Source organism: Haliotis cracherodii, unplaced genomic scaffold, assembly GCF_022045235.1.
Source record: "Haliotis cracherodii isolate W230 unplaced genomic scaffold, xgHalCrac1.p SCAF_23, whole genome shotgun sequence".
Classification (NCBI taxonomy): Eukaryota; Metazoa; Mollusca; class Gastropoda; order Lepetellida; family Haliotidae; genus Haliotis; species Haliotis cracherodii.
Window position 1 is genome coordinate 1,721,574 of NW_027266279.1, and position 27,119 is coordinate 1,748,692.

General features: G+C 36.7%; 1 protein-coding gene across 1 annotated transcript; it reads right to left on the reverse strand.

Moving 5' to 3' along the window:
* Positions 1-460: 460 nt before the first annotated feature.
* On the reverse strand, positions 461-26,881 carry LOC139471849 (glutamic acid-rich protein-like). The gene is made up of 19 exons (XM_071254347.1): positions 26,833-26,881; positions 25,367-25,445; positions 23,315-23,394; positions 22,800-22,868; positions 21,243-21,369; positions 18,881-19,040; positions 16,995-17,092; positions 16,729-16,812; positions 15,116-15,199; positions 14,086-14,211; positions 13,260-13,367; positions 12,268-12,382; positions 11,146-11,221; positions 10,658-10,753; positions 9,745-9,828; positions 5,173-5,248; positions 4,571-4,759; positions 4,173-4,250; positions 461-1,644 (listed from the first exon to the last, which is right to left on the reverse strand). Exons 2-19 carry the CDS (start codon positions 25,407-25,409, stop codon positions 461-463), a joined length of 2,877 nt encoding a protein of 958 aa, XP_071110448.1. The 5' UTR covers positions 25,410-25,445; positions 26,833-26,881.
* Between the last annotated feature and the right edge of the window lie 238 nt (positions 26,882-27,119).

A 27,119-nucleotide genomic window follows, 5' to 3' on the forward strand; every position in this document is an offset into this window, starting at 1 on the left:
TGATCCAGTCTTATGGTTTCAGAACACGAGTGAGCACTCATATACTCTCTGAGCAAAGTTTGGAGCAATTTTGGATTTACATGTTTAATTAAATTACAGTTTAACATGAACACTACGACAATTAATAAGATGTTCACAAAGGGCAATCTTAAATATATCTTTGCTAAAAACAAAAACACACAACTTTCGAGTGATTACTGATAAGTGGGTACAAACACAAGCCCTTTAGAAGAAAAAGATATCAATTCAAGTATACATGTAAATGTTTTCTAAATTGTGAATTGTCTTCAACAATAAATATTTCAAGAACTGACTTTCTCTGGACACCCCTCAAATATATGTTTGTTGCCTATAAAGGTACCCAACCTTGTATTGGGTAACTTGTGTTTGTGAAAGCACTAATTAATGTTTAATTAAGTTAACATAAACAATGTAAAAAGGGGAGCCCTCTGTTACAATCCTACTCTTCGAAATCTAGAGGATCTGAGTCCTCTTCTTGTGCGACCACTGCAGATTTGTGAATGGGTGTGTGCTGCTCATCAAGCATAAAGTCATCATCACTATCAACCTTGTCAACACTGGGTTTGACAGGAATGTCGAAATCTAAATCCATTTCATCATCACTTTCATAATGATCATACTTTTCAGTTTCTTTATTTAAAACGTGATGTTTCTGGCTACTTTGACTGGATGGTTTGAACGATTTATTTTCACAGCTCACATCTTTCATGCACTTGTTATCTTGTGTCTTCTCTTCTTTATCTCCAGATCTTTTTTCAGAACCTGAATTCTTACAAACCTTTTCTTTTGTAGAATGTAATGGATTCATAAATTTTGATTTCTTTTTCTTGGTTTTCTTGTCTTCTCCACTTTTGGACTTCATTTCCATAATTTGCCTTTGTTCATTTTCAGTGTTGATATCAGGTACATTGCCCTCCTGTTTATCGTTGGACACCTTCTTCATCATTTTTTTCACTTTATTATTGCCACCCATCCCAGTATCAGAACTTTTTATTTTCCTATCATCTTCTCCACGACTATTCACTGACTTGTCAGTTTTCATTCCTTTTACTTTGTGCTGTGTTTCTTCTTCACCATCATTGTCTTCCCCAAGCTTGCTGATATTAGATTCTCCTGCAGTCTCCCCTAGCTTTTCTAGGACCTTTTGTGTCTTGTTTTTACTCATTTCCAGATTTACTTCTGGATACTCATTAGCTGTATCACCACCCTTGTTTTTCTTCTTCCTCCTCTTTTTGGTAATTTCTTCCTTCACACAGACATCATTTTCTTTACAAGCTTTTTCTTTAGTTTGTTTGTTAGGCTTGTTTTGTTTTTTGTCCCTCTCCTTTTCAGATTCAGCTTTTTTCTTCTTTTGAGTTGTCTTCTCCATACCTGCTGAAGTTTTGTCGGGCATTTCTTGAGCCTCTGTTTCATCTACATTTCCATTGGTAACAGAGTCGGGTACAGCCACATTGGCATCAGTACTGCAGCAGTCATCCCCTAGAACCTCTGTATTCTGCTGGTCTTGTGATTCGAGTTGCACAGAACCTAACTCCATTGTAAATATATCCATGTCAAGTTTGGTAACTTCGAACTTGGCAGCTTCCTTCATACTCTCCGAATCTCCACATTTGACATCAGAAACTACAACAATAGAAACGGAATACATCATATATATAGTGATGGAATAAGAATTGTCAAATAAAGCAAAGGCAAAAATATATTCATTTATTACTAATACTGAAAAAAGAAAAGGAAACCATCACGTGCTTGACTTGCTGGAGTGAATGACTTCACAGCAATATTTCAGCCACATTGACAGGACAGATTGATTGATTGTACTGGAAATCATATATCACTCAGCTATTGATAGAAATAATGAAATATTGTCATTCTATTTAAATATTCATGTTACATTATGAGAATGAGTTTTGTAAATCATGGAAAGATAAAAATATACCTATGTAAGGAGGAGTATATTTTGTCAAAACAAGCAAATTGTAAATTACATAGATTTTAAATAGTGAACCACATATATTCCTGATCTATTATTACTTAAGGAATCACAGTTGTCTCGATCACCCTAATTTGTTCTTAAGAGTTGCATCCCTTGGCAGTACCAGGATCCTACTTGCATGTGATTCACTTTATAGGTTCAAAGCTGGTTCAATAAAATTGTTAAAATAGTTGAAAGTGACCAAAAATTATTATTTACTTAAAACTACGGAGCACCTTTAGAATACAGTACCACATCATCTCGTGAGGACGATGTCTGTTGTAGGTCATATGTCTCAAAGACAAGCAACCAGTTTAGGTGAGAATCCGTTGGACGTGAACTCACGACCTTCGGATTGTTAGCCCGACAGCTAACCGACTGAGCTACGTCCACACTGTGAAACAAAATGCAAATTTACCTAGTCATGCCTACAACATTACGGAACTGAACGAAAAGGGTCGAATAGTTGACGGACACTTACGAAGGTTACAGGTAGGCATGGTGTCTCGTGACTTTAGTCTACGGACACTTACGAATGATCCCGATTCCATTTGGCACACTCGTCCCATTCCATAATCTACAAGATACCAAGTGGCGAGGAATGAACCATTATGGCGCGAACTGAAAACGGCTCCAGACGTCGGACGTCAAACTCTCGAGTATGCATGAATGACATGGTATTTAATCATTCGAAGAGTGGAATTTGTGAGAGAAAAGTGTGGTAGGGACCACCGTAAGGATGATGTGGATAATAGTAAGGAACGAGGAAGGCATGAGCATGGCTAGTGACGACACAACGGTGAGTTCGCTTTTGAATCAGTACTGAAAAAATGTAGCCGTGAAAGTGGCTTGTGTGTATGTTCCAGGACAGTTTCCAGTAGCCAAAGTATTCGACATAAAACAATTTCATCCTCGACGTTTTTGTGTGAAGAATATTAGGGGCCGCTATAGAATTTATAATAGCCACTAAACGGGTAGATCTACCTAACCCTAATGATCGTAATGGGGATCCAAGGGCTAAGGATAGAGTTCGGATGATCTAATAGCCAATAAACGGGTACCTAACCCTAATGATTGAAAAGAGGTGATTGATCGTAAAGGGGATCCAAGGGCTAAAGATAGAGTTCGGGGTAACCTACCCCAACACTGGCGACATTTGGATGTGTTCAGCGCCAATATAATATCCCTAATAAACTGCATTCTTGTGCATAATAATGAAAATTAAAGAACCGAAAAAATAATATATGTATATTTGTTCCCATATATGACCATTTTGGTCACTTGAATTACGAGAAAAACGAAATAAAAAATATATAAAAAATGAAAGTGCTTTCGTAAACTAGCTCTTGCTATAAAATGCGCCGCCGCAGGCTATTTTTAGTAAACAAATATTCAAAACTCTCAACATCGCTGGGCATATTCAAAGACATTGCGTGTAGAGATGGTAGATCACTGGGGGGAGCTTATGCACACTCGATGACCCCTGACGTCACAGGCCATTTATGACAATGTTTCGCCGGTGTGACTTGCAACAAAATTCTACAAATTACGTCATATGGTATTGTCACGTGTTTGAAAAGTTTGTGGTACTGTATTCTAAAGGTAGGCCAAAACTACAATATGATCAGTAATTTGCCAATGTTTTTTTAAGAAAGGGTGAAAGTAAAGATGTCCTTGTCATCACCCAAATGATAAAATGATTTGATGGGTCCTTTGATGGTAATACGAAGCCAAAAATCCTGGTACACTCCCCTCCCCTCATTTCTTACATTTCAAATGTTTGTAAGAAACCCAAGATGAAACAGGTTTTGAGACACACAAAATATTACTTTCAGTCGAAAATATTGATAAACCCTTGGATAGTGTTTTACATGAAAGTATTTTCTTGTTCAGCTGATCCAGCAACAATAGTTGTTGCCAAATTTGTTATTTCTGGCTCTTTGGAAATGCTAACAGTGCCACAGCCAGCAAACATTGCTTCAAAGCAGCCAGCTGAATACAAGCACATCAAGCCCCACACATGGCATTGTAGTGGAAGGGAGGTAACTCCAACATGCCTCGGATCAAATCTTGACATCACAATATTTAATCCAGGCAACCAATGCAAAATGGACCATTCAGAAACTGCTAGCCTGAATTTAAGATATCAGATTTTAAATATTGACACCTGGCTTACCTTGAAGATCTCTATATTCTTCTTCAATCTTTATCTCCTTAACAGTTTTTTTTGGCTTTGAAACCAGAAATTCGGAATCTGAAACAAAATTTCAAACTCAAAACAAAACAGATATCACATTATTACCTCTAGACTGAAAATATTACTATATATAAACTATAAAATGCATTTTATACACAAGATTGATAAAAGCATCATACTTATCAGGATTTACATGAATGTGAAATCTCAGTTTCACACTCTGCCTCTTGGTCAGTTAAGGGATTTCCTATATTCCTCTTCAGTCAAGTTATGTTGTATATCATTCAGAACAAACAATCAATTTCATTACAATTAATGAGAATTTACTTTCAAGAATCCAAATTAATCACAAAAATTAGTAACAGGAAAATATTAACCTGCATTATTATTGAAGTCATCATTTTCCATGGAGTCCAACATTCCAGCAACATCAGACAGCACAGACTGTGAATTGTTGAGTATTTCATTCAAAGTTTCATCATCAACAAGATTGTCCTCCTGATCAATCTTTCTCTTTTTTGAACATCTTGATACCTTCGACTTACTCCTTTCTTCCTTTGTGTTGTCTGTGATGAAAGAAGTTCTTTGTGAAAACGTTCTTTATGTATTTGTATATCTATATTTCATGTTTATTGTATTAAAAAGATTTTATTGTTCCTTTGTTATCATAATCATTGTTTAAAGAAAACAAGTAATTGGTCATATAGGCTTCCAAGTTCAATCCTATCTCCTAAGCTTAACAACAAGAATCCACTGCCCCCGTGACAGCCAGTAACTATGATAACCTATCATACACTTGCTCTCCATTAGTAATGCTTACTGTAAGAAAATAAATATTTTCATGCAAGGGCTTGTGCAGGCTGATGAACAACCCTTGTATTTAGAATTGAAATTTTAAATATACCAGTAATACAGGATAATATGCTTGCTGCAGGGTATTTTCCCTGTAATGAAACAAATATATATTTTGCAGCCTTACCCGGGTCAGTATTGCTTTGAAAATAACCCCATTTTCCAGAAAAACGTGAGGAAAAGCTGTACTTCTTCAACCTATCCTAAAAAGAGAAATAAGAAGGCTGCAATAATACATTAAATAATAATATAACATCAAGCTGATATTAAATACAGTGACTGTCCTACAATCAATATAACTCAATGATGTATTTCTATCAACAGGGCCATCACAGGGCTGCAGAATATACAACTCAAAGTTGGCCAGGGATCAAGTTTTGATGACATAAAAAAAATCATGGAATGAATAAAGAATGAAATTTCCAGAACTGGACTGAGCTCTAGTACTTTCTACTGATGAAATGAGATATTGTCTAAGTTATTGATAAGTTAGGCATAGCCAAGGAGAAAGATTTCAGGATACCAGCATAGCCATACATGACCACTTTGAAGGATGCTCAGTCATGATTGAGGGTGGGATCAGTGGGGCTAGGAGTGAGTGAGTGAGTGAGTATGGTTTTACGCCGCTTTTGGCAATATTCCAGCAATATCACGGCGGGGGACACCAGAAATGGACTTCACACATTGTACTCACGTCGGGAATCGAACCCGGGTTTTTGGCGTGACGAGCGAATGCTTTAACCACTGGGCTACCTGACCACCCCTGTGGGGCTAGGAGAATTGATCTGCATATCCTGCAGCAGGGCATGACAGGTGTGTGCACAACATGGATGACATTCTGGATGTGTACGTGAGATTGTGCCGGTGCAATCGGACAGAACTTCTCAACCCTATATGAAACGAGCTGCAGATCACCCTCCCACAACGACCTGTCCTACTGGCAACCTCAAATCATTGATACTCTTACTGAAGAGTGGAACAATCTTCCCTTGGCAACCATTCAGACACTTATTAGGATCATGAGATGATGGTGCCAGGCTGTGATGGCATCATGAGAATCATATACACGCCACTTAGAGGGATTTATTTTTGTACAATGAATTTTTTTTTGCGATATTTTTATGTTTCAGTTTTGGTCAGATACTCTCATTTCGTCGGGTGATCTGATTACTGATTATTGGTCACATGTTTGTTGGCATTGTGTGGCATATGACAATCATTAAATATATCTTCATGAAACATTGTCTTTGGCTATTTCAACAGATGCTCACAATTGTAAATATTATCTTCTAACATTGTGATCCTTAGCAAACTTTGAGTAGTACATTACATGAACACAGAAACACTTCAAATGTCAAAAAGACCAGCCTCTTCAGATTCTGTTAGTTATCGAAGGGTCTCCTGGTGGTGAGGTTGAAAGGTATGATGTACCATATATGACCGCGTATAAGCCGAATTTTGAGGACCAGAAAAAAGATTATGTAGAAAGGGGTCGGCTTATCCACGGGATACACTTTCATGATAGTATTTTTCAGATCGGGATCCGACAGAAACATCGCCTGAATGACAGTCCGATAGATTACAACGCTGAAAGTTTGGAATAAAGTTATCAAATCAAATGTTGTTTTAACCTGTTTGGCTGATGGTTTTAACCTGTTTACAACCTATGGTTGTATTCAAAAGAAAGACAATGCCAAAAGACAAGTTTCCGGCTGGAGTTGTTGTCGCGGTACACCCCAAAGGATGGATGGACGAAGACCTAGTTAACAGATGGGTGACAGATATGGGGATGTCAAGGCCGGGTGGCATGAGGGGATGCAAGTCGTTACTTGTATGGGACATGTTTCGAGCCCACCTGTGCCAGAGTGTAAAGAAGAAGTTGAACGAAAGCAAGACACACCAAGCAGTCATACCAGGCAGATGTACATCCCTTCTCCAGCCCCTTCACGTATGCCTAAACAAGCCATTCAAGACCAACGTCCGGGAGAAGTGGTCGGAGTGGATGCTGAACGGCGATCACACCTTCACCAAATCGAACGCCATGAGAAGAGCTCCACTCGCAGAAATAGCAAAGTGGGTGGTGGAGTCTTGGGATGAGATCCCCACAGACATGGTTCAGAAATCGTTTTTGAAATGTCATGTGATGACCTCGATGACTATTACGACAATGCGACACATGTATCTGCGTGGACAGCGACACCAAATTTGATGGCTTTACAAGGGATGATGTGATGTAAATAATAATGTATATATGTTTTTATTTGTTACAAGGGATGATGTGATGTAAATGATAATGTATATATGTTTTTATTTGTTACAAGGGATGATGTGATGTAAATGATAATGTATATATGTTTTTATTTGTTACAAGGGATGATGTGATGTAAATGATAATGTATATATGTTTTTATTTGTTACAAGGGATGATGTGATGTAAATGATAATGTATATATGTTTTTATTTGTTACAAGGGATGATGTGATGTAAATGATAATGTATATATGTTTTTATTTGTTACAAGGGATGATGTGATGTAAATGATAATGTATATATGTTTTTATTTGTTACAAGGGATGATGTGATGTAAATGATAATGTATATATGTTTTTATTTGTTACAAGGGATGATGTGATGTAAATGATAATGTATATATGTTTTTATTTGTTACAAGGGATGATGTGATGTAAATGATAATGTATATATGTTTTTATTTGTTACAAGGGATGATGTGATGTAAATGATAATGTATATATGTTTTTATTTAGTAATTTGAACACAAAACAAATAACCCCAAATACACTGATTTGAAACTAAATATTTGACTTGTGTTTTCATTTGTTGGTACATTTTCTCACGGGTTCATAATTCTATATACACCGTTTCACAAAATGGCACTTCGTTGTTGATGGCAACAAAAAACAATCATAATGAGATCAAAAAAAGACAAGAGAAACAGCGTCCCACATTATGAAAGTGGATGACTGGTTTGTTAAATCTTTATTAGAAATAATAATGACTTTTTCAATATAATTACAACGTTTTTCATCTTATATTATTGAATATCTGCGAGTACCGCCACATGTCTTCGACATCGGCGCAGTCCGACTTCGCAGTGTTTTTTGCCATGCACTTCCTGGTTCGGCTTATCTGCGGGTCATATCATTTTCTTTCGTATTTCAATGGTCAAGTTAACACCTCAGCTTATCTATGGGGTCGGCTTTTCCGCGGTCATATACGGTATGTATTCTGCAACTGCATGGTCATTAGTTGAAGCAAACAAAATTGACCTTGTATCATTAACGTTCAGATCCGGTATTGCCCTAATAACTTGACAAAGTTTCATCTTATCTGCTGACTGCCTCACTTGAAAATCTCAATCAAGGTTAAGCAACACTTTTTACATTTTACAGGGTCGAAAAGCCACAATCCGAAATTGGGAAGAATAGTTATAGAATATATGTCAGCAGACTAGATTTATTATTATTCTCTCAGGAGGAAGAGCTGCCTTTTCTAACCCACCCAGAACTTTTCGGAGAAAGTGAAGACTCCCCAACACTGCAGCCTTCTGCATTACCCAGATTGTCAGAAGGGCTGTATACTACTACTACTACTACTACTACTACTACTACTGCTACTAGATTTATTCATCAAGATTGTTTTTGTTTAGCTTGTGCCAACAAATCAAGCAGCATGCAAAATTAATTTATATACCTTAATTATTTCCCATAATTGCAGGAACATGCACACACAATTTAGGCTCCATAGGTTGAGTATTTTCAATAAATGTGTGGAAAATATTTTGTTGTTATATTTATCATCTTAATGCAAAAGAATCAAAAGGTGGATCCGAACCATGTGAACAACTCAGGACAGACCATAAGAATAGCCCACTTGAACTTCAGGCTTGGTGACATGGCAATCAACAATGTCCCTTAAAATGTACAGACTACTTGATCTTGTAATCTCTTTCTAACTGTACTACCGTATTCAACGTAATAAGCACCCAGGGCGCTCTCAAAATTAGAAATAGGGGGCTCTTATTAGAATATTATTTTGGTGGAAAAAAACAGAGTTGAAAGATAAATTTTGTCGATTATGCTGACAGCCTGAATTTAATTGCCCATAATTAAGGGTGCATAGAACACACGAGTGCATATTATACACAATTAGATAAGTCTTGTGTACATTGAACAATCGGAAGGGGTGCTAATGGGGATTGTTCACTTGCCAATATATTAGCAAATATCGCCGTGGGCGCTTATTAGAGCGGGGCGCTTATTATGTCGAATACGGTATTTGTCTTACAGTTGCATGTATACATTGACTCTGGAATGAAAGCTTCCAGGCTTATCAAAAGTCTAAGATAAGTCTTGTGTACATTGAACAATCGGAAGGGGTGCTAATGGGGATTGTTCACTTGCCAATATATTAGCAAATATCGCCGTGGGCGCTTATTAGAGCGGGGCCCTTATTACGTCGAATACGGTATTTGTCTTTCAGTTGCATGTATACATTGACTCTGGAATGAAAGCTTCCAGGCTTATCAAAAAACTATTACTAAACTGATTCAGCAACAATATTTTGTGAAACTTTCTTTATACTTCAAGAGTTCTCACTTGTTCAATCATATTTAGCTGTTTCTCATTTCCAGCATATCACTGGTCAGAAAACTTAAGCCCATCTTATGCAAATGACCAACCTTTAGTGTATGTTCTAAAGCTGCATTCGCATTCTCTATTGCAATCTTAACTTCCCTTGTGTAGTCATGACCCTTGCATTTTCTCTGAAATGGAAATAACAGTTTCATTAACAGCATTTCTACTTTAAGACAAACATCTTGCATATCCCTGACCTGTTGGAACTCCCTTTAAAACATGATAATTTTATGTATTTGCATCACATTTAGAATGTTTCTCCATGCTGGTCGAAATTGGCAACTTAATAGATCATATGGTGAGACTCAGTGCAGAGCTCCAGATAAGCTTTTGGTGGTGTGGGTATTTTACCCATGCATTTAAAAATCATTGGGTATAAGTAATTCTATCTGGGTATTCAAATATCTGTTACCCACTAGTTTTTACACATGTGGGTATTTAAGTTAAATATTTATAAACACTATTCATCTAGGCCCTGCAAACTGGTTTTGTATGGGTTCGAGAGCTTTATAAGACTCAAAAATACCAGGATGCTTCCACAAGAAAGTGTGATGGCAAATGATCATGATGTACCTGTCATTAAGGAGTTTGGCAAGGTTGACGGAATGCCCGTTTATAATTTCAAAATAAGTTGCTGATTTGCTAATCGAATGTGCAGGGTTAATTCACAATATTTCAATGATACGCACAAGTTTTATTTTTGTAGGGTATCTGTAATGTTTGTTGCGTATTTGATCAATTGGATATTATTTTACTGCGTATTTCTGCATTTCTGATGCGTATTTTACGCAGATATGCAGCTTATCTGGAGCTCTGCAGTGACTTGGTTAAAGGCATTTCATTGTAACCCGATGGCATGGATTGTTGCTCACAATATCCATCACTGGATAGTCATATAGCTGGAATATTGCCGAGTGCTGCTTGAAACAACATACACTCACACATGCACACACTTACAGGTAAACTGTCAATTTCTGAATATGGCTTTATGGAAGAAATGTTGATCCAGGCTCTGGACACTTTCTTGTCCAAGAAAACCACATGGTATTTGGTCTGAAAAAAATAAACCACGAACTTAGCAACTCAACTCATTTATCCTGAAAAGGAAATGCCAATGGTGAGACATGAGATACAAAATATATACATTTTTTCAATTTGTACAAAATGTTAGCAACTTAATAACAGTCACACAAATGTGATAAATTGGCATTACTTGTGAAAGCATATTGATATACAACTCGAGACAAGTTCTCAATGTTCCACATTAACAATTTTTTAAGAACTACATTCAAATTTACAATTTATTATTAATTCATAAGAAGTCTCTGTTCCTTTGACATCCTCAGTTATCTTTCTTTGCACTGCAAGGCATGATTAGATTAACCATCCAGAAAGTGACAATTAATTTCTCAGACTACTTGAGCTATTGAAAACTGTGAACTTACAGGGCACATGCTGGTTGGCTCATCAACTTCATAAAATGTGCCATAATCAGGGTCTATCTCTATCATGGCAGGCCACCTGGAAAGTATTCACAACCACATTTTGATAGAGCAATCTGTACCTCAACCACAAGTCATATTCCTGTGTATAGTAAAACCTTAGTTCAGGCAAGTAAACAGCTCAAACAGTCCATATATTAGCATAGAATCGCTAAGATAATCTTTCCTTCTCCAGTTCAGTGGCTGATATTTTGTCTGGCTGGCATTTTGTCTGGCTGGCATTTTGTCTTCCACTTCAAGAAGTTGGGGTAAATGTAAACGATTGAAATACTGCTGTAAAATAGAAATGGTGATCAAAAGCTACTTTGGGGTAAGTCTTTGGCAGGAATGTTTCTGGTGGTTTTCTTTTCAAGCAAATACAGGACATACAGTAAACTACATTTGTAAGGAACACGCTTTTGGTCCCGGGCATTTGCTGTATATTTTATCATATAAAATTGATGGATATAACAAACACGCTTCCATCCAAATAGCAGACATAGCTTACTCTATTTGTGGTCTCGTGTGTACTTCATAAATGATTATGTTTATAACAAATTGTTAATCTCTGTGCTGATCATGTGTCACAAATCTGCATGTGAAAACATGTGCCACTGTTAAAGCAGCAATAAAAAAAATTGAAGGCAAGTGATCAGCTGGATTAAGTACTGGCACTTGACACCCTCAATTAACAAAAGTCAAACACTGATCAGGCTAGAGTCTTTGAAAAGGATGTACTCTATCTAAAGGATGCGAGGACCAAAGTGGGAAAATTCAGAATTGATAAGTGACGATGTCAGACACACATTGCAAGCAGAAGCTTCAGACAATGAAGTTATAGGCAGAAGAGGAGTGGCATTGACATGATGTGGTCACGTGACTTGATCCAAGATTTCTGACAGTCAAAATGCTGTAATATAACTAAAATTAAAGGATCCTTTGAGTTTGTAATAACTAGTTTACTGCAACTAAAATTTGCTGGGCAGTTTCATTTCAACCTTTCAATCTTTTATCAAACAGAGTACTGTTTTACCACACCTACAAACACCCCCATCCCCACCCATGAGTGCCTATCGGTTCACATACCATGGATATCCATCCATCTTAGCCAGAACAACAGACCCCTCTGTGTACTTGGTGAAAATGTGTTCTGATTCATCATACATTTCCTCTGGCTTTTCACAGTTGTTAAAAGCTTCCACTGAAAAAGCAAAATACATGGTTTAAATACTACTTGTGCTTTAAATGCACAGTTGAAGCTGACAAAAACTTGCTATTGCGAAAACAAACCAACAACTGAAAACTGGTATTATGAAGGAAAATCAATCTTTGAAACTTGTTACGACATGTCCGACTTCTTCCTTTATTCCAATTATGTGCTGTGCTGTGCTGTCATGTGATGTGATGTGATGTGATGTGATGTGTGATTTAATGTTATGTGATGTAATTGCCACAATCATAGATGGACAGCATGAAATGGCATGAAAAGCACCTAAATCTCATGAAATCTTATCTAACATATATTCATCTAATATTCATCTAACATGCATGAACTAAGGTTCACATCTCAATCCATAATGTGGTCATTTCCATTGGCATTTGGTGCTAAATCTACCAATGGTACTCATAGCATCAATGATAATTTGGCACCACAGGAAAAACTTTGACACGACAAGTTATCAGCAACATCATAGCTGTCACCGTTGTGTAAGTTAAGGCTGTGTGTGCGTGGCATGCATACTTCCAGTTGAACAACAGTGGCCTCTCAATGATCAAGTCTGGACCAGACATTTTGATATTGTGATCCAGTCAGAAGCTGACCACTTGATCCATTAAGTCTGAATGTCGCCTCTCACAACCAGCAAAGGTTGCTTGGAACATCTTCAAACCCAGATTTCAATAGGTCCATGCTGGGGACACATTCTATCCCAGGTCTACAGTGTACACTTGACACTGAGTGTGGATGGTATGACATGTACATGACGACATTACCACAAGGGAAGTTCCGTTTTGATAATACAAGAGAGCAATATTCAATAACGTGAGGTTATGATCCATCATAAGGAATGATACTCAACCAGTATTCATCCTGCACTCCCATCTGTCTGGAATCTCCAATGGGTCTGAGATATTCTGAAGATATCTCCACTTCAAGCAGTAACTTTTCACACACTGCACCCATGTGCCTGCAACAAGAAACAGAACATTATTTTTCTGCTCCGCTAAAAGTGTAACCACGCATAAGTGCACCACAATATCCTCCCATTGTCCTTGCTTACAGACTGAAGATTGGGCAGTCAGACTTTATTATTTGGCTGATTGTGCATCATCATACCTGATGGTTAGGATCATTGCCCAAGTTTCAAGTCACAGGTGCTTGCTTTAGACTACAGGCTGCCTTGAGTTGGAATGTTACTGACTAAGGAGCAAAACATTATTCTACCATTAATTTGGAAAATACTTGATTTTGATTGGTCAAACAGAGGTTTCGAATCACAATAACCCCCCTGAATTTACACTTGCATCATTGTGGAAGCTAATATTTTTAGAATGGGATTTCTTTTACAATCATTGTCGGTAGGCATATTTAAATAATTATATGTACAATTATAGGCTACAAAATGCAAAGTTGTGGTTACTACAACATTCAAGGATGTGTGTCAATAAAATTCATGCAAAAAACAATAGAAATCTTCAAAGAAATTGTATTTCAAATTTTGCGCACAAAAGAAACTTGCTAACTTTTCTATATACGACTGCATCGTCATATCTCTTGCATCACAATGCGCATTATGACGTCATAATAGACACATTCTGTTCCAAATTCAATTTAGCTAGGTTAAATCTTCAGGTAACCTGGCTCTACAGTGAAAACACAGTAAGTTTATCTCCTAATTCACTCACCTACGTCCTCCAGCTCCCTCTCCCTCATCTTCTTTTTCAGTGAGGCTTTTTCTTCACTTTTCACTTTCTTCACTTTAAAAACCTTGTTCGGAAGAGCTGCAGGTTTTTTCGATTCTTTCTTCATTTCTAAAACACCCAAAACAGCCTCTTAACATGTTTTTGTTGTAACTGGGTTCAGTGGCACTGATGATCTCTTTACAATAGAAGCCTTCATAAGAAAAAATATCATTCACTTAGTATATCTGCAGATATGAGATCAATCAACACTCGATATACTTAGTACATTTGGTAAACAAGACATAAAAGGAATGGAAATTAAGGGAAGTTTGATATTGGATAAGTGAAAAATAATATAAGACTGTCACAGTGTCATGTAATATAAACACATATATAATCACCCTGTCCATTTTTGTCATTTTAATGTCAACATTGAGGGACATGAACAAGAGAATTTTAATGCATTTAGTCAAAATATCAGTGATTTGAAACTTTAGTCTTTTTCACTTAAGAATTAACTGTGTATTTTTTTTCCGGTTCATTGAGGTATGAATCGAAAAACTGATGTGCAAACGGTATGAATCCCGAAAACATGAACGTTGTGGAACTGAGGCGAGCAGGGAAAAAACAGTCGAGCGAGCCTGCACGTTTGCTGTTTCATTCCTTCTCAAAGGGTTGTTTGGACAATGAATATGCATGAATTTCGCTAAATGCCTTGTGTATGACGATACACATGAGCCGAAAGGGAATTCCCTTGACTGTAATATTGGGATTCCCCGACATTCTGTAGTTATAAAAGTAGTCCACTTCAGTGGACGTGGCTTAATTTTTTACATTCATTGGGAAATGAATGCAATAACACGTGACCAATTCAGCTAATCAGAATGCAGGAATTTCAATGAACACAAGGAAAATTTAATTATATACAAATAAAATGATATTTTTTTTTTATATGATGTGCATTCAAACACAAACACAACATACATCATTACCATTACGACAAAGAGCAAATGCTTTTGTGTCTAAATCAAACCTTTTCCTATTTTCTTTGGAAGTAAACTTGTCTCTTTTCTTTTCTTTGTGTCACTTGTGGATGGAGGATGCACTGTATCTGAAACTGAAACAGCAATTAAAACACTTGTACTCTTGCTTGATAATTACACTTTGTCACATCTTACAGACCCTATTGCGAAAAATCAATGAAAATAAATAGTTAAAGGGTCTATTAAATTTCATGAATTCCGCCACCAACAGAACGGTTTCAGAACAAAAATCAAAGGTGAACCCACAAAAACAAAAGCCTTTGAAAGATGTCCCTAGGATCATTGAGGTTATCTGCCACAATTTTGACCCACTGAAACATTGAATTTTAATACCAAGGTTATGAAAAAGACTCCTTGAATTTAATTTCACAAAGCTGCAGATCATTATTGTACACTTTTCATCCTATTTTTCCTATGTATATAAACCTTCTGCTAAGCCAGATTTCTTTCCTCAATGTCCTCAAAAGTTCCTTAAAATCTAAGTTTCAGTTCTCTGGGCCTGGTTTATTTCTTTTATTTTCCTTGTGTAAAAAACAAAGAAGATTATTAATCCATTGGTGGTACTACATATCACACCTATGTTTGAGATTCCTTGTAGTTTCTTAAATAAAGTTCATGCAGAATTACAGTCACATGTCCTGGCACTTCCTTTCAATTTGTATAATTTACTTCAGATGGGGAATGGTATAGGGAAACTCAAGGCCTTTTAAAGGCATAGTATCTATTTTCTAAAACTTTTCAAGGCTAAAATCTAACTTCAAACACATTTCAAGCCTGTGCAAACACAGATTCTTTCTTATTTTTCATTGTTCTTATTATTTTTATTTTATGCCATAAGCAAATCCAGTCCTCAGGCTCTTCCCTTTAGCCAGGACACAGAAGAAGTTAAAAGGACGAATGAAGGATGATCAGGCAAAGGACAACTTGATGTGCCACTCAGACTCCAGACCCGTGAAGATTCTGGGGTAGAATAGGTCTTCAGCAACCCATTCTTGCCGTAAAAGGTGACTATGCTTGTCGTAAAAGGCAACTAACAGGATCGGGTGGTCAGGCTCGCTGACTTGGTTGAAGCATGTCATCGATACCAATTGCGTGGATCGATGCTCATGATATTAATCACTGGATTGTCTAGTCCAGACTCGATTATTTACAGACCACCGTCATATAGCTGGAATATTGCTGAGTGCGGCGTAAAACAACAAACCAAACCAACTCAGACTCCAGGTCAGTCCAGGTAAAATAAAACCTTCAAAGTACTTAAAACGTTTTACATTAAGTTTAACCATTTCTTAATTGTCTGGATCTACATTTGAAGTTTGTATATGCCATAAAGAATATAAGAAAGCATACAACTTTATGGATAACAGCTTGTGGATGACTGTTTTCAGCAACATTTCGATGTAGAATCTTACACCGTTATCAAACTGGTATGTAACGGTGTAAGATAATCGTTATGTCGATAAATGCAATAAACCAGAAGTTGTTCTCCAAAAAGTTGTATATTTTCTTATTTACTTACCTTCTTCTAGAATGCCAATCAAACAGTTACCATAAAAAAACAGTGATATATATCAAATGGCATTCAGTAGTAAATATTTCCTACCTGAACAAATATCTTTACGTTTGGTGGCCTGTTTTTCTTTTTTAGGTTTTGCTGACTTTGTTGAAAATGAAGCATTCGTTGTCTCTGAAAAGCACAGAGAATCTGAGGGTCATCATAAAAACATTCATGAAATATCCTTTGCAAAAATATTTACAAAAATGATAATTCAAATCAATACAAAACCAAAGTTTGTTAGATGAGTGCAAGGCATTGTATACATAAATTAAATGATATGCTAATTTTGTAATTTTAGATGCAATAAATACCTTTAACTGTGGAGTCAGGTATCATAAGCTTTTTCTCGGGTGGCATTGTTTTTTCCACATTGTATTTATTCTCCTTATGTTTGGATAATGCCTTTTTGCTGAAACATATGGCCTCAAAATGCAATATATATAGTTGAAATAATATACATCAGGATTAGTCCACCTACCTCCCCAATATATATAAGGTATATAAGTTATCTAGGATGTTCTATTATTGGTAAAGTGACATTTCCCCCATCAATTCATTGGGATTGGTTGAGAGCTGGCAGTGAAGAGGAAAGTCTGTTGGAAGTCTAAAGAGGACAGCAATTACACAGAAATAATGGCTATGATGTAATAGAGGTAGTATTCTTAGAATTATATACAATAACTATTGTTTGCTTTTCCCATGAAATAATGGACCAGTATGCTTCAACTCCACACACGTAGATAATACAAGTGGAAGACAAGTGAGCATATGTTCTTTTTAGACACCCCTAACATCGATCAAGCAATTCTGTAAAGTAGAACTAAATTGCTTTTTTGTTTGTTTTGTTTGAGCTGAATGGCTCTGGCTTCATGCATGTGGCTAAAGTCGCAGACTGATATAGTATTCGTAGGTAACATGCTGAATAGTTTTGATGGTTGGAGGTCTCTTAACTTTTAAGCAAACAAATGGAAGAACTTCACAGTAAAACAGGGTATATAAGTAGCTGTGTCAGTTTTGGCAAATATCAATTCTTGTCAAGAAGAATTGCAATATATACTGTGACATTTCATATTGCAAAATATCATTACTACAATGTATTGTTAACACTCTCATACAGGTGTGTGATCTTTTTGTACAAATGAAATTGAGAACTGTATTTCTTTCAAACATTAACTTAAAACATTTCCAAAGATTGCTGGTTTAGGATATTGAATGACCTCCTTTTCTACCCCTTTTAGGAGGCATGGTTGGCTCAGTCGTCTAATGCGCCGCAATGTGCTGTGCAGAGTTGCATCCCTTGGGCACGCCAGAAACCTATAATTTTTGCGAATCCTCTACCTCTATTACATCATTTTGGCTGTACACACACTACAACTATATCTTCAGCTTTTCAACAGGAGTCCTCTTCACTGTCAACTATACAAGACTAGTTGTCACCGCAATAGCACCAAGTATCTAACAGCTCTTCTGTGTGCAATGGCAGGAAAACCTCACTTCCTTCCTGTGAGTGCTAGAGTGAACATCAACTTTCAATCTCACTTTTTCTCCAGCACTTAGTTTGTGGATTCCCACTATATCAAGCTAATTCAGTTTAACAGAAACTTATGATTGTTTGTTGGAATGCTGGTTCTCCCCGATTATTTTCTATGTTTGTCAGCACCATATCCGTGTTCGCAGGTTTCACCAAAGCGGTAAAATGTCTGAAACCTGCATCACTTCAGGCTTAAATAACCACATTAAGTTGACACACCATGACATAACTGGAATACTGTTAAAGAGGTGTCAAAACCTAACTTACTCACTCACTCTACCCCTTTTGGATTAGGGCATAAAAATCTTGGCATATATACCATCAATATCAATAAATATAGTAGCTAGCATGTATTTCCTGAACCAGTGCCAACTTGGACAAATGCATACGTCAAGGTGACCCTTATAATGGGTCCAAAACCCATGATCAGGTCCTACAGCAACATCCTACTCTGTGATTGCTAAGTGCCTTGACTGCAATAGAGGCACTGACCCTACATTAAAAGGCACTATTTTCATATCAGAATGATTAAACAGTACATCTTCAACTTTCAAGTAAGCAGACCAGTAAAGTGGTGTTTTAATCAAACATGATTACTAAGGACTTCAAATTGGCTATAGACCAGTTCTCTTGTGGATTCACAAAATCAGTATCATTTCTACATACTTATCCCACTTGTCAATGTCTTCATCCTCCATGTTGACAAAGTGCTTCTGATCCTCCGTCTCCTCTACCTTCACTATCACCTCAATCACCTGACTACTCGTTTCATCCTTGTCAGATTCTTCATTCAGGAGGTTCCCTTCATCGTCAGAGTTATCTGAAACTGATTGCAACTTAAAGATTATGCTCTATTTTTCTCTTATTTCTATCTGAAAACAGGCCTGACCATAATTTTCATTAAAAATAATTAAGTACATCATAAAATTATGGTAGAAAATAGAAGATGGCAAGAATTGAGTGAAAATCAAAGGTCAGGACTAAAATGTTCATGTCTACCTACTAGAAGAGTGAGTGAGTGAGTGAGTGAGTGAGTGAGTGAGTGAGTGAGTGAGATTAAACGTTACATCAGCAGTATTTCAGCCATAGCGTGACAAACAGAAGAGTGAGTGTCGATGACGATTACCTCTGTGGCCCAGGACCACAGATCAACATCTTCTAGCCATGTTCTTGATGAGTGTCCTGACAATTGGCCTTGGCAACTGGAGCCACTCTTCTTGCAAAGTTACATTGCTCCAGATTATGAGGAGCTACAGGTGCATGCAACAAGATTTTGAACTGGATTGTCAGCTGATCAAGGCACTACCTGGATACATGGATAATGCAGTTGTCTGAGGCACTGCAGTTCACTATGCAGAGTTGCATCCCGCAGGGAGAGCCATACTCCCTTGATGATGGGATCAAATACCAGAGTCAATCTTCCCATGATCTATGGATTGTCAGCATCATACCTGTGCTCTGGCTGTCACAAAAATGGTAAAAGCCAAAGGCCTGCTTCACTTTAGCCTTTCCTCACACATTAAGTTGACACAGCATGATAGAACTGAAATTCAGTTCCAAAGAGGCGTTACACCCAACTCACTCAGAATTCCATCATCAAGACAAATAAGACCTGTTCCCGGTGATGCCAGTCTATACCAATACTGAGTCACCACCAAGTTGTACCTGCTATGGCACATAGTTGGAACCTGGATTCTTCCACTGGACATGATGTGACTACTTCCTGATTTTGTTTTGACTGCTCATGATCAGCAGTCACACAATGTTTCAAAAGTAAGGGTGGTCCTGGGCTCCATAAGTGTTTCTGCGGTGGTATTTCAATCCAGGGACCCCTGATACTATCATTAATGATAATGGCTAGGACCCCTAAATTCTTATACCATATTTCGAAAACTGGATCTTGACACAATTATTGCTTATTAATTTGCATAACCTGGGACAAGGGATAGAAACGTATTTTGTTTCAAGTGTGCCACAGCGCACTCACAAAGGTATTTAGGTGTGCACTTTAGAATTTCAGCGTGCCAACAATACTTAGACTTTAGATCAACTTTATACTTGGTGAATGTAGGGGCAAGGGTGGCCCAGTTATCTTAGGCGCCACGATTTGTTGAGCAGAGTTGCGTCCCTTGGGCAGCCAGAAACCAATGATTGTGGGTTTGAATCCGGGTTCACCCCGATTATGTTTCTAGGTTTTTTCAATACCATACCCGAGCTCGTTGGTTTAACCGAAGTGGTAAACGTCTGAGACCTGCTTAAAATCCTCCCAAATTAAGCTTACACGCCTTGATATAACTGGAATACTGTTAAAAGCAGTGTTAAACCCAACTCAGTCACTCACTCTGTGAATATGATTTCACCATGAGCGAGATAATAAGCAGTTGTAATCAGCTACCCAAAAGTTTGCCCCTTCTTTTTCTAGGAGACTGACATCCTATTCCTTTCCTGAATACAAGATATTTTCATGAATCAAATTGTGCATAACATGTGTTCGTATGCTACATATTTATCAAAAATACTTTTGCGAAAGAACATTTATGTCATCATTTGGTCGTTTTTGTTTTGAATACATGTATGACATCTAAGTGAGTCGGGAAAGTTTCAGAGATGTCGAAAATCCAGCAACATTAAAAAACAGGGGAATGTGAAGGTCAAAAGTCATAAATACCAGAACATCAAAAATGAAAACATACAAACAACCATATCATGATAATCCTCATACGACATACATTTCGTACTTTGCTGAATAATTGGAAAAAATGCCTTTTTTAATGTAGCTGCTGATGGACAAAGGATGATGAGCTATAACATTAGTTTACTTGACATTCATTCAATCAGCTGAACTAAAACTAATGGGCAGGATTGATCAGTAAAATAGGGTCAGGGGACCCCTATTGCTCAGAAATGGACTGATTTATTTTCAACTTTGAATAAGGTGACTCAGTGTGAATATTATATCAAACTGCATTGACTCCCTTCTTCTCTTTACGATTTTGTCTTTCAATAAGATGCCCATTATTGCAACTACCTTCTCCTCGGGTCTCTGCTCTGGAGACACTCTGTAAGACTGCCATGAAGATATCATCATATTCCTCATTTGTTAGTGACTGGCCATACACCTTCCTTGGCTCACGTACATTACCATCCCCCACAGCCTACAACAAAACAACAATTTTAATCTTTTAGAGCAACCGAGAAGCATTCTAGTTTAAAAATCATTGTTACATCTGTTAGAACGAAATGACATCTCGAACTATTTCATCTTTAGGTAGCCCAAAAGTGAAATCAGAATGATGATGCCTGGACATTCAGATTCCAGTCAGTATATTGCTTTGGGCACACACAAAAAAAGAGAAAACAATCAGGGCCCATTTTCCTGTATTTACCACATCCTGTAAATTCTGTTGTCACTGCTAACCACAGCCATAAAAGATTACAACTACCATATTCGACGTAATAAGCGACCAGGGCGCTCTCAAAATTAGAAATAGGGGGCTCTTATTAGAATATTATTTTGGTGAAAAAAGAGAGTTGAAAGATAAATTTTGTGGTTTATGCTGACAGCCTGAAATGTTTATATACGACAGATATATTTTTCAAAATTTAATTGCCCATAATTAAGGGTGCATATAACACACGAGTGCGTATTATACGGGAATAAATAAGGCTTTTGTACATTGATCAATCGGAAGGGGTGCTAATTGGGATTTTTCACTAGCCAATATATTAGCAAATATCGCCGTGGGCGCTTATACACCCACCCTGTTGAGAGTTTCAGTTTCTGCTCAGTCCAAAATGTTTCCATGGATATCAAGAAAAATGAAAATGCCAAAAATCTGTAAATAGCGAAAACCACCACTTCAGGACCTGTTTGATATATCTGCTAATTTTTGCTGAAAATATTAAACGTTTTTTGAGTTACGCTTCGGAAACGAAATGATTATGGACGGACAGACAGACAGATGAGGTGTTGACTTCAAAATACAAAGTTTTTCAGGACTCGATTTTAGGAACGTGATTTAACTTGCACCAGGTGAAACATAGATGCATAAACTGCATAGATGCATAAATAAATACAATCCCAAATTTCTGATCAGCAATTAGTGATGTAGTGTGGTAAATAAAGCATAGAGGTATTGAGTGTGTTCAAAGAATGTTGTTGTGTGGACAAGTAAGGTTTAGCCAGACACTTGGCGCATGTAGACATAAATATCAGGTTGCATTTTTCAATAATAGGTTGCACTGGTGCATGATTTATACAGCTAAATCGAGCCCTGCCTTGCAATCTGCAATAGATCTGCTCCAACAAGGATATCCCATCAGATCATTGAGCTAAATAACTATACTTTATTTGGCATTTGCACTTGGCATGTTGCCAGAAACCACGAGATATATTGACTCTGAATGAACTGATAATGTCTTTGCTCAAGTCAACAGTTTTCTTGCATTTTGTGCAGGGATTTTGTATAATTTCCAAAATACCAGCACTGTATCTTAATTTCATCCCTCTGTTATGAACACAAGTATATGCATATATTTCACGATGACGTGAAAAGTCACTTCAGATAAAAATTGTAAAATTTACACTCTGCTTTTTCTGTTTCTTCTGTTTCAATTCGATGTTGTCTGCCGTTCTGGGTTGTTTATCTACTTTCTGCAAATAGAAAGATGTTGTTTGGTAAAATAATATACAATACTATTTTATTAAAATAAAACAAAAGAAATGATCATCAAAGTTTTACACACATTGTTTTTATTTTTCTGTTGGTGCTGAATTCTGTGATAAATACGAACAAGTATTTATTTCCTCTGAAGTACAACAGTTGTATGTTCCATATGCTTGTGCTTGTGAATAAATAAATAAAATGCCAGTGATTCTAATATTCTACCTGAGACAACTGTACAGAGAAAATATGAGGGGAATCAGCCCCAAACAATTCTTGTTAACCATGAAACTATTAGCACACTGTGTCATCATGGAAACTCATTAATGCCTTGATAAACATATAACTAAACATTCTTTCACACACCTATTAAGAACATGTTACCTGAAATAATATTTAAGTTGCATTTTTGCCTAAGTAAACACAACTGTCTCACCTTACAGCTCTTTTGCTTGGCATCAAGGCATGATGGTTTCTTCTCCTTGTCTGGTACGACGTTAGACTTTACAGAAGGCACTAAAAAGAATCATTAACATCAATATAATTAGATTTGCCACTCACAAAGTAAATGTCTCAAAGACTTCTTAAAATAACTGTTGAAGCATTTTGGTGCATAACCTATTAAAATTATTCTCTCATTCCTTTCAACGAAAAAGGAAAAATGTTTCATGCAAAAAGCCAATCTTCTTGCCAAATGTATTTGTGAAACATGTATGTGATAATTAACTAAAAGAACCCTTCAAAAGCATATGCAATTGAACTCTACAAGAAAATATTGCAAACAAATACTCTTAAACTGTCAGTGACTGTGTTCAAACAAATAGGAAATGTCAAGTGTGTTGAGCGTCAGAACTTCACTGAGGACAGTTGTATGTTTCTTCAGTCCATGCCAAATGCTTGAGTCTACCAGTCCAAGCAGCCACTCCCCATCAGTCATACTCCCATTTGTTATCCTCCCATTTGTTATCCTCCCGTTTGTTATCCTCCCATTTGTTATCCTCCCGTTTGTTATCCTCCCGTTTGTTATCCTCCCACCTCCCATTTGTTATCCTCCCATTTGTTATCCTCCCGTTTGTTATCCTCCCATTTGTTATCCTCCCGTTTGTTATCCTCCCATTTGTTATCCTCCCGTTTGTTATCCTCCCATTTGTTATCCTCCCATTGGTTATCCTCCCGTTTGTTATCCTCCCATTTGTTATCCTCCCGTTTGTTATCCTCCCGTTTGTTATCCTCCCATTTGTTATCCTCCCGTTTGTTATCCTCCCGTTTGTAACATAAATCCCTTAGAAGCTGAACAGACTAGTCCTCTGTTTTGAAAGACAGGTGAGGCCAATTAAATCCATAACCTTAACCCTTGACACATATATATACTCTTTGATGACATGTATGGTGTTTAAGAAACCAATTATTAACCTGAGTAAAGACAAGGAGTTAACACAAAAAATTCAAACATTTTACAGGAAATTATGTTGTTAAAATATCTTAATTTTGAAAGAAGCAAAGGAGTCAAGTAAGCCAATTTCTAATCTGAGTAAAAGACTAAGATTTAACACAAATTAAATTGAGTTTACTCATTCAGGTGGACAAAATCACAAAGTAATGGTATTGTATATAAATATGGACATATGGTGTGGTCTCCTTAACATCTCTCAGTCCCCGCTGTATTCTGCGGTCACAAATTATTTTGCAGAAATCCCCACTCACTGCAGAAATGTACCTTTCTTGTAGAAATCACAGAGAATTTTGCCTCTTTTGCTGCGCAATTTGTCACATACACAGCAGAATTTAACATGTCAGTTGAAAGCTGGTTTTAAACGTGTCAACAGATATTTATTTCAAATTGAAGTGAAGTTTACTTTTGTATTATTGCATACCGAAAGTGCATGTCTGTATGTTTACACTAGTTATATCCTGATTCACTTCAATACACTCTTCTAGTCATGGATAAGTTGCTCATAAAAATGCCTGCCACAAGACTTACAAATGCAAAACTAGGAAATTAAAGGTTTTCAGAATTGTGTGCAGAATTGATAAAATGTGGTTGCAGAATTTACAAAACTTGACCACAGAATTTAGATTTTTTTTTATAAATGGTGTGACAAGTGGGTCATATGAATAATGGTGGGGAGATGCTGCGAAACTGACCTGTCTGACTGGATCAAGGGAGCAAGTATATATCAGACACCAAAAGAAAATTGCAAAATACACAATGTGAATGATATCATAAGATAAACACTCAGCGGCTTGAAACATTAATAAGGAGCCATGTTATTTGAACCAACACTCCACTAACCACCTACAGATTGAATGAAACATGTTAAGAAGTTTCTGATAGCAGTACATTTTTCTTAAACTAAATCACAATTCCATTGTGCCTGCACATAATTTTTGTGAGCAGTCCACATCAACAAGTTCTGTTTTGTTCTGTCACGTCAGTTACAGATATTGTTATGTCAAAAAACAAATATCATCACAACAAAATACAAACCTGAAAAAGAGTGTTTGGCCGGTTTCTTCTTCCCTGTATCCATTGTTCATACAATGTGCTTGCAATCAGATAATTCAACCTGAATCAAACAAAATCTGGCTGTGAACATAGTGAATCATAACAAAATTGCAATACTGTCAAGCTTAATTGGCTATGCAGTGATAGAATTTAAGGATGATCCTTGGCATCATTTTCTGCCATAAATGTTTCCCTAGACCCCTAGAATTCAATTTTAATCTAAACTGAGAAATTTAAGAAGCAATGAAAATAATCAAGACTGGACCAGACAATCCAGTGAGGGATACCATGAGCATCAATCCACATATTTGGGATACAATGACATGCATCAACCAAGTCAGCAAGCCTGACCACCCATTCCCATTAGTTGCCTCTTACGACAAGTATAGTTGCCTTTTACAGCAAGCAGGGTTGTTAAGTACCGATTCTGACCCTGATCTTCTGTAACAAAGGTATCAAAATTTATCAGTATTGGCATGAAGATTTGGTAAACATTGCATGATCAGCCAACAGGTATATAATTTTCATCATTAAATCATTAACTTTTTTGAAGCAGGATATGTAATTTTGCAAAAGCATCTACCTCAAGAATACAAATGACTCAAAATTATGTGTAGGAAACTATTTCCATACCCTGTAGCCAAAGAACAGTGCATCCTGATGTATCCTATTCAAACCCTTAAATTGTGAAGTTATATCATTATCCTGAAACTGTATGTTAATATGATTTAGATTTTTTAAGATTTTGTTTTGGTTGATTTAATCTTTTACTATTTCCACAATTAAAGGGATAGTTTATAAAAATCCCTTCAATTCCCTATGCTTTAAAACATTTTCACATTTTATGGGCATGCCATAAGGATATAATTATGTTTACTGAATTATATCAATATGACAATCAATATTATTTCAATGGGTTTTTAAATGACCAAGTAGATCTAACTAGTTCTGAATTATTTGCATTGCTCCTATCTTATCCTATCAGAATAATATCTTTTCTGATTCCCATTTAAAAAAATCACATCCTTGAAACCTTTACACAAATGAGAATAAGGAAAAATATGTAAAATTGTGCCCTCTTTGCTAGAAATGTCCATCTTGAATAAGCTAAAAATAAATTTCTGCATTCTATAATCATTTCCTTGCAATACCAGGCATGTTGCTAAAACGAATATTATAAAGCATAAGATACGTCCAGGATAAAGAGTGCATGAGGTAGACTAAAAGCGGACATTATGGCTGTACAGACTTTTCCAAATATTTTTCCACTTTCCGAACCAGATATCTGTATTTTATCTGCATTTATGTTCCGTATTTAATATCGTTCAAATTCTCCCGCCGCATAAATGACACTGACATGCCCTACTTTAGTTGGAATCTAGGTCAAATTCACGTTTAATGGACACAAAAATCAGGAGCATTGTCAGAGCACCCAACTGAATACACACATGCAATTATCTCATGCATATTTATGCATTTTTAAAACTTCTGTCACCGGGATTTAAGTTTTCAATGCCACCTCTGACAGATTGCAAATCCAACATAAAAACAGACGATATCAAAACTTCCGGTTTACATCCTTCCCATAATGCACAAACCATGAAACTATTCTCGCAACCACTAACGCTTTGTTTTGCGTTATCGCCACTTAGTAGGTAATATTATCAATAATGTAAGAATATGAAACAAAACGATATGATATCTTCTGAGGGACTGGCCATTTATTTTAGGGGCG

Excerpts from the sequence above, each read along its gene's own strand:
- LOC139471849 (XM_071254347.1), bottom strand. The coding sequence starts at position 25,409 with ATGGATACAGGGAAGAAGAAACCGGCCAAACACTCTTTTTCAG. Across the intron at positions 19,041-21,242 it reads AGCAGAGACCCGAGGAGAAG|TTTCAGATAACTCTGACGAT; the intron begins GTAGTTGCAATA and ends AGTTGCAATCAG. Across the intron at positions 12,383-13,259 it reads GGAGTGCAGGATGAATACTG|TGGAAGCTTTTAACAACTGT; the intron begins GTTGAGTATCAT and ends TTGCTTTTTCAG.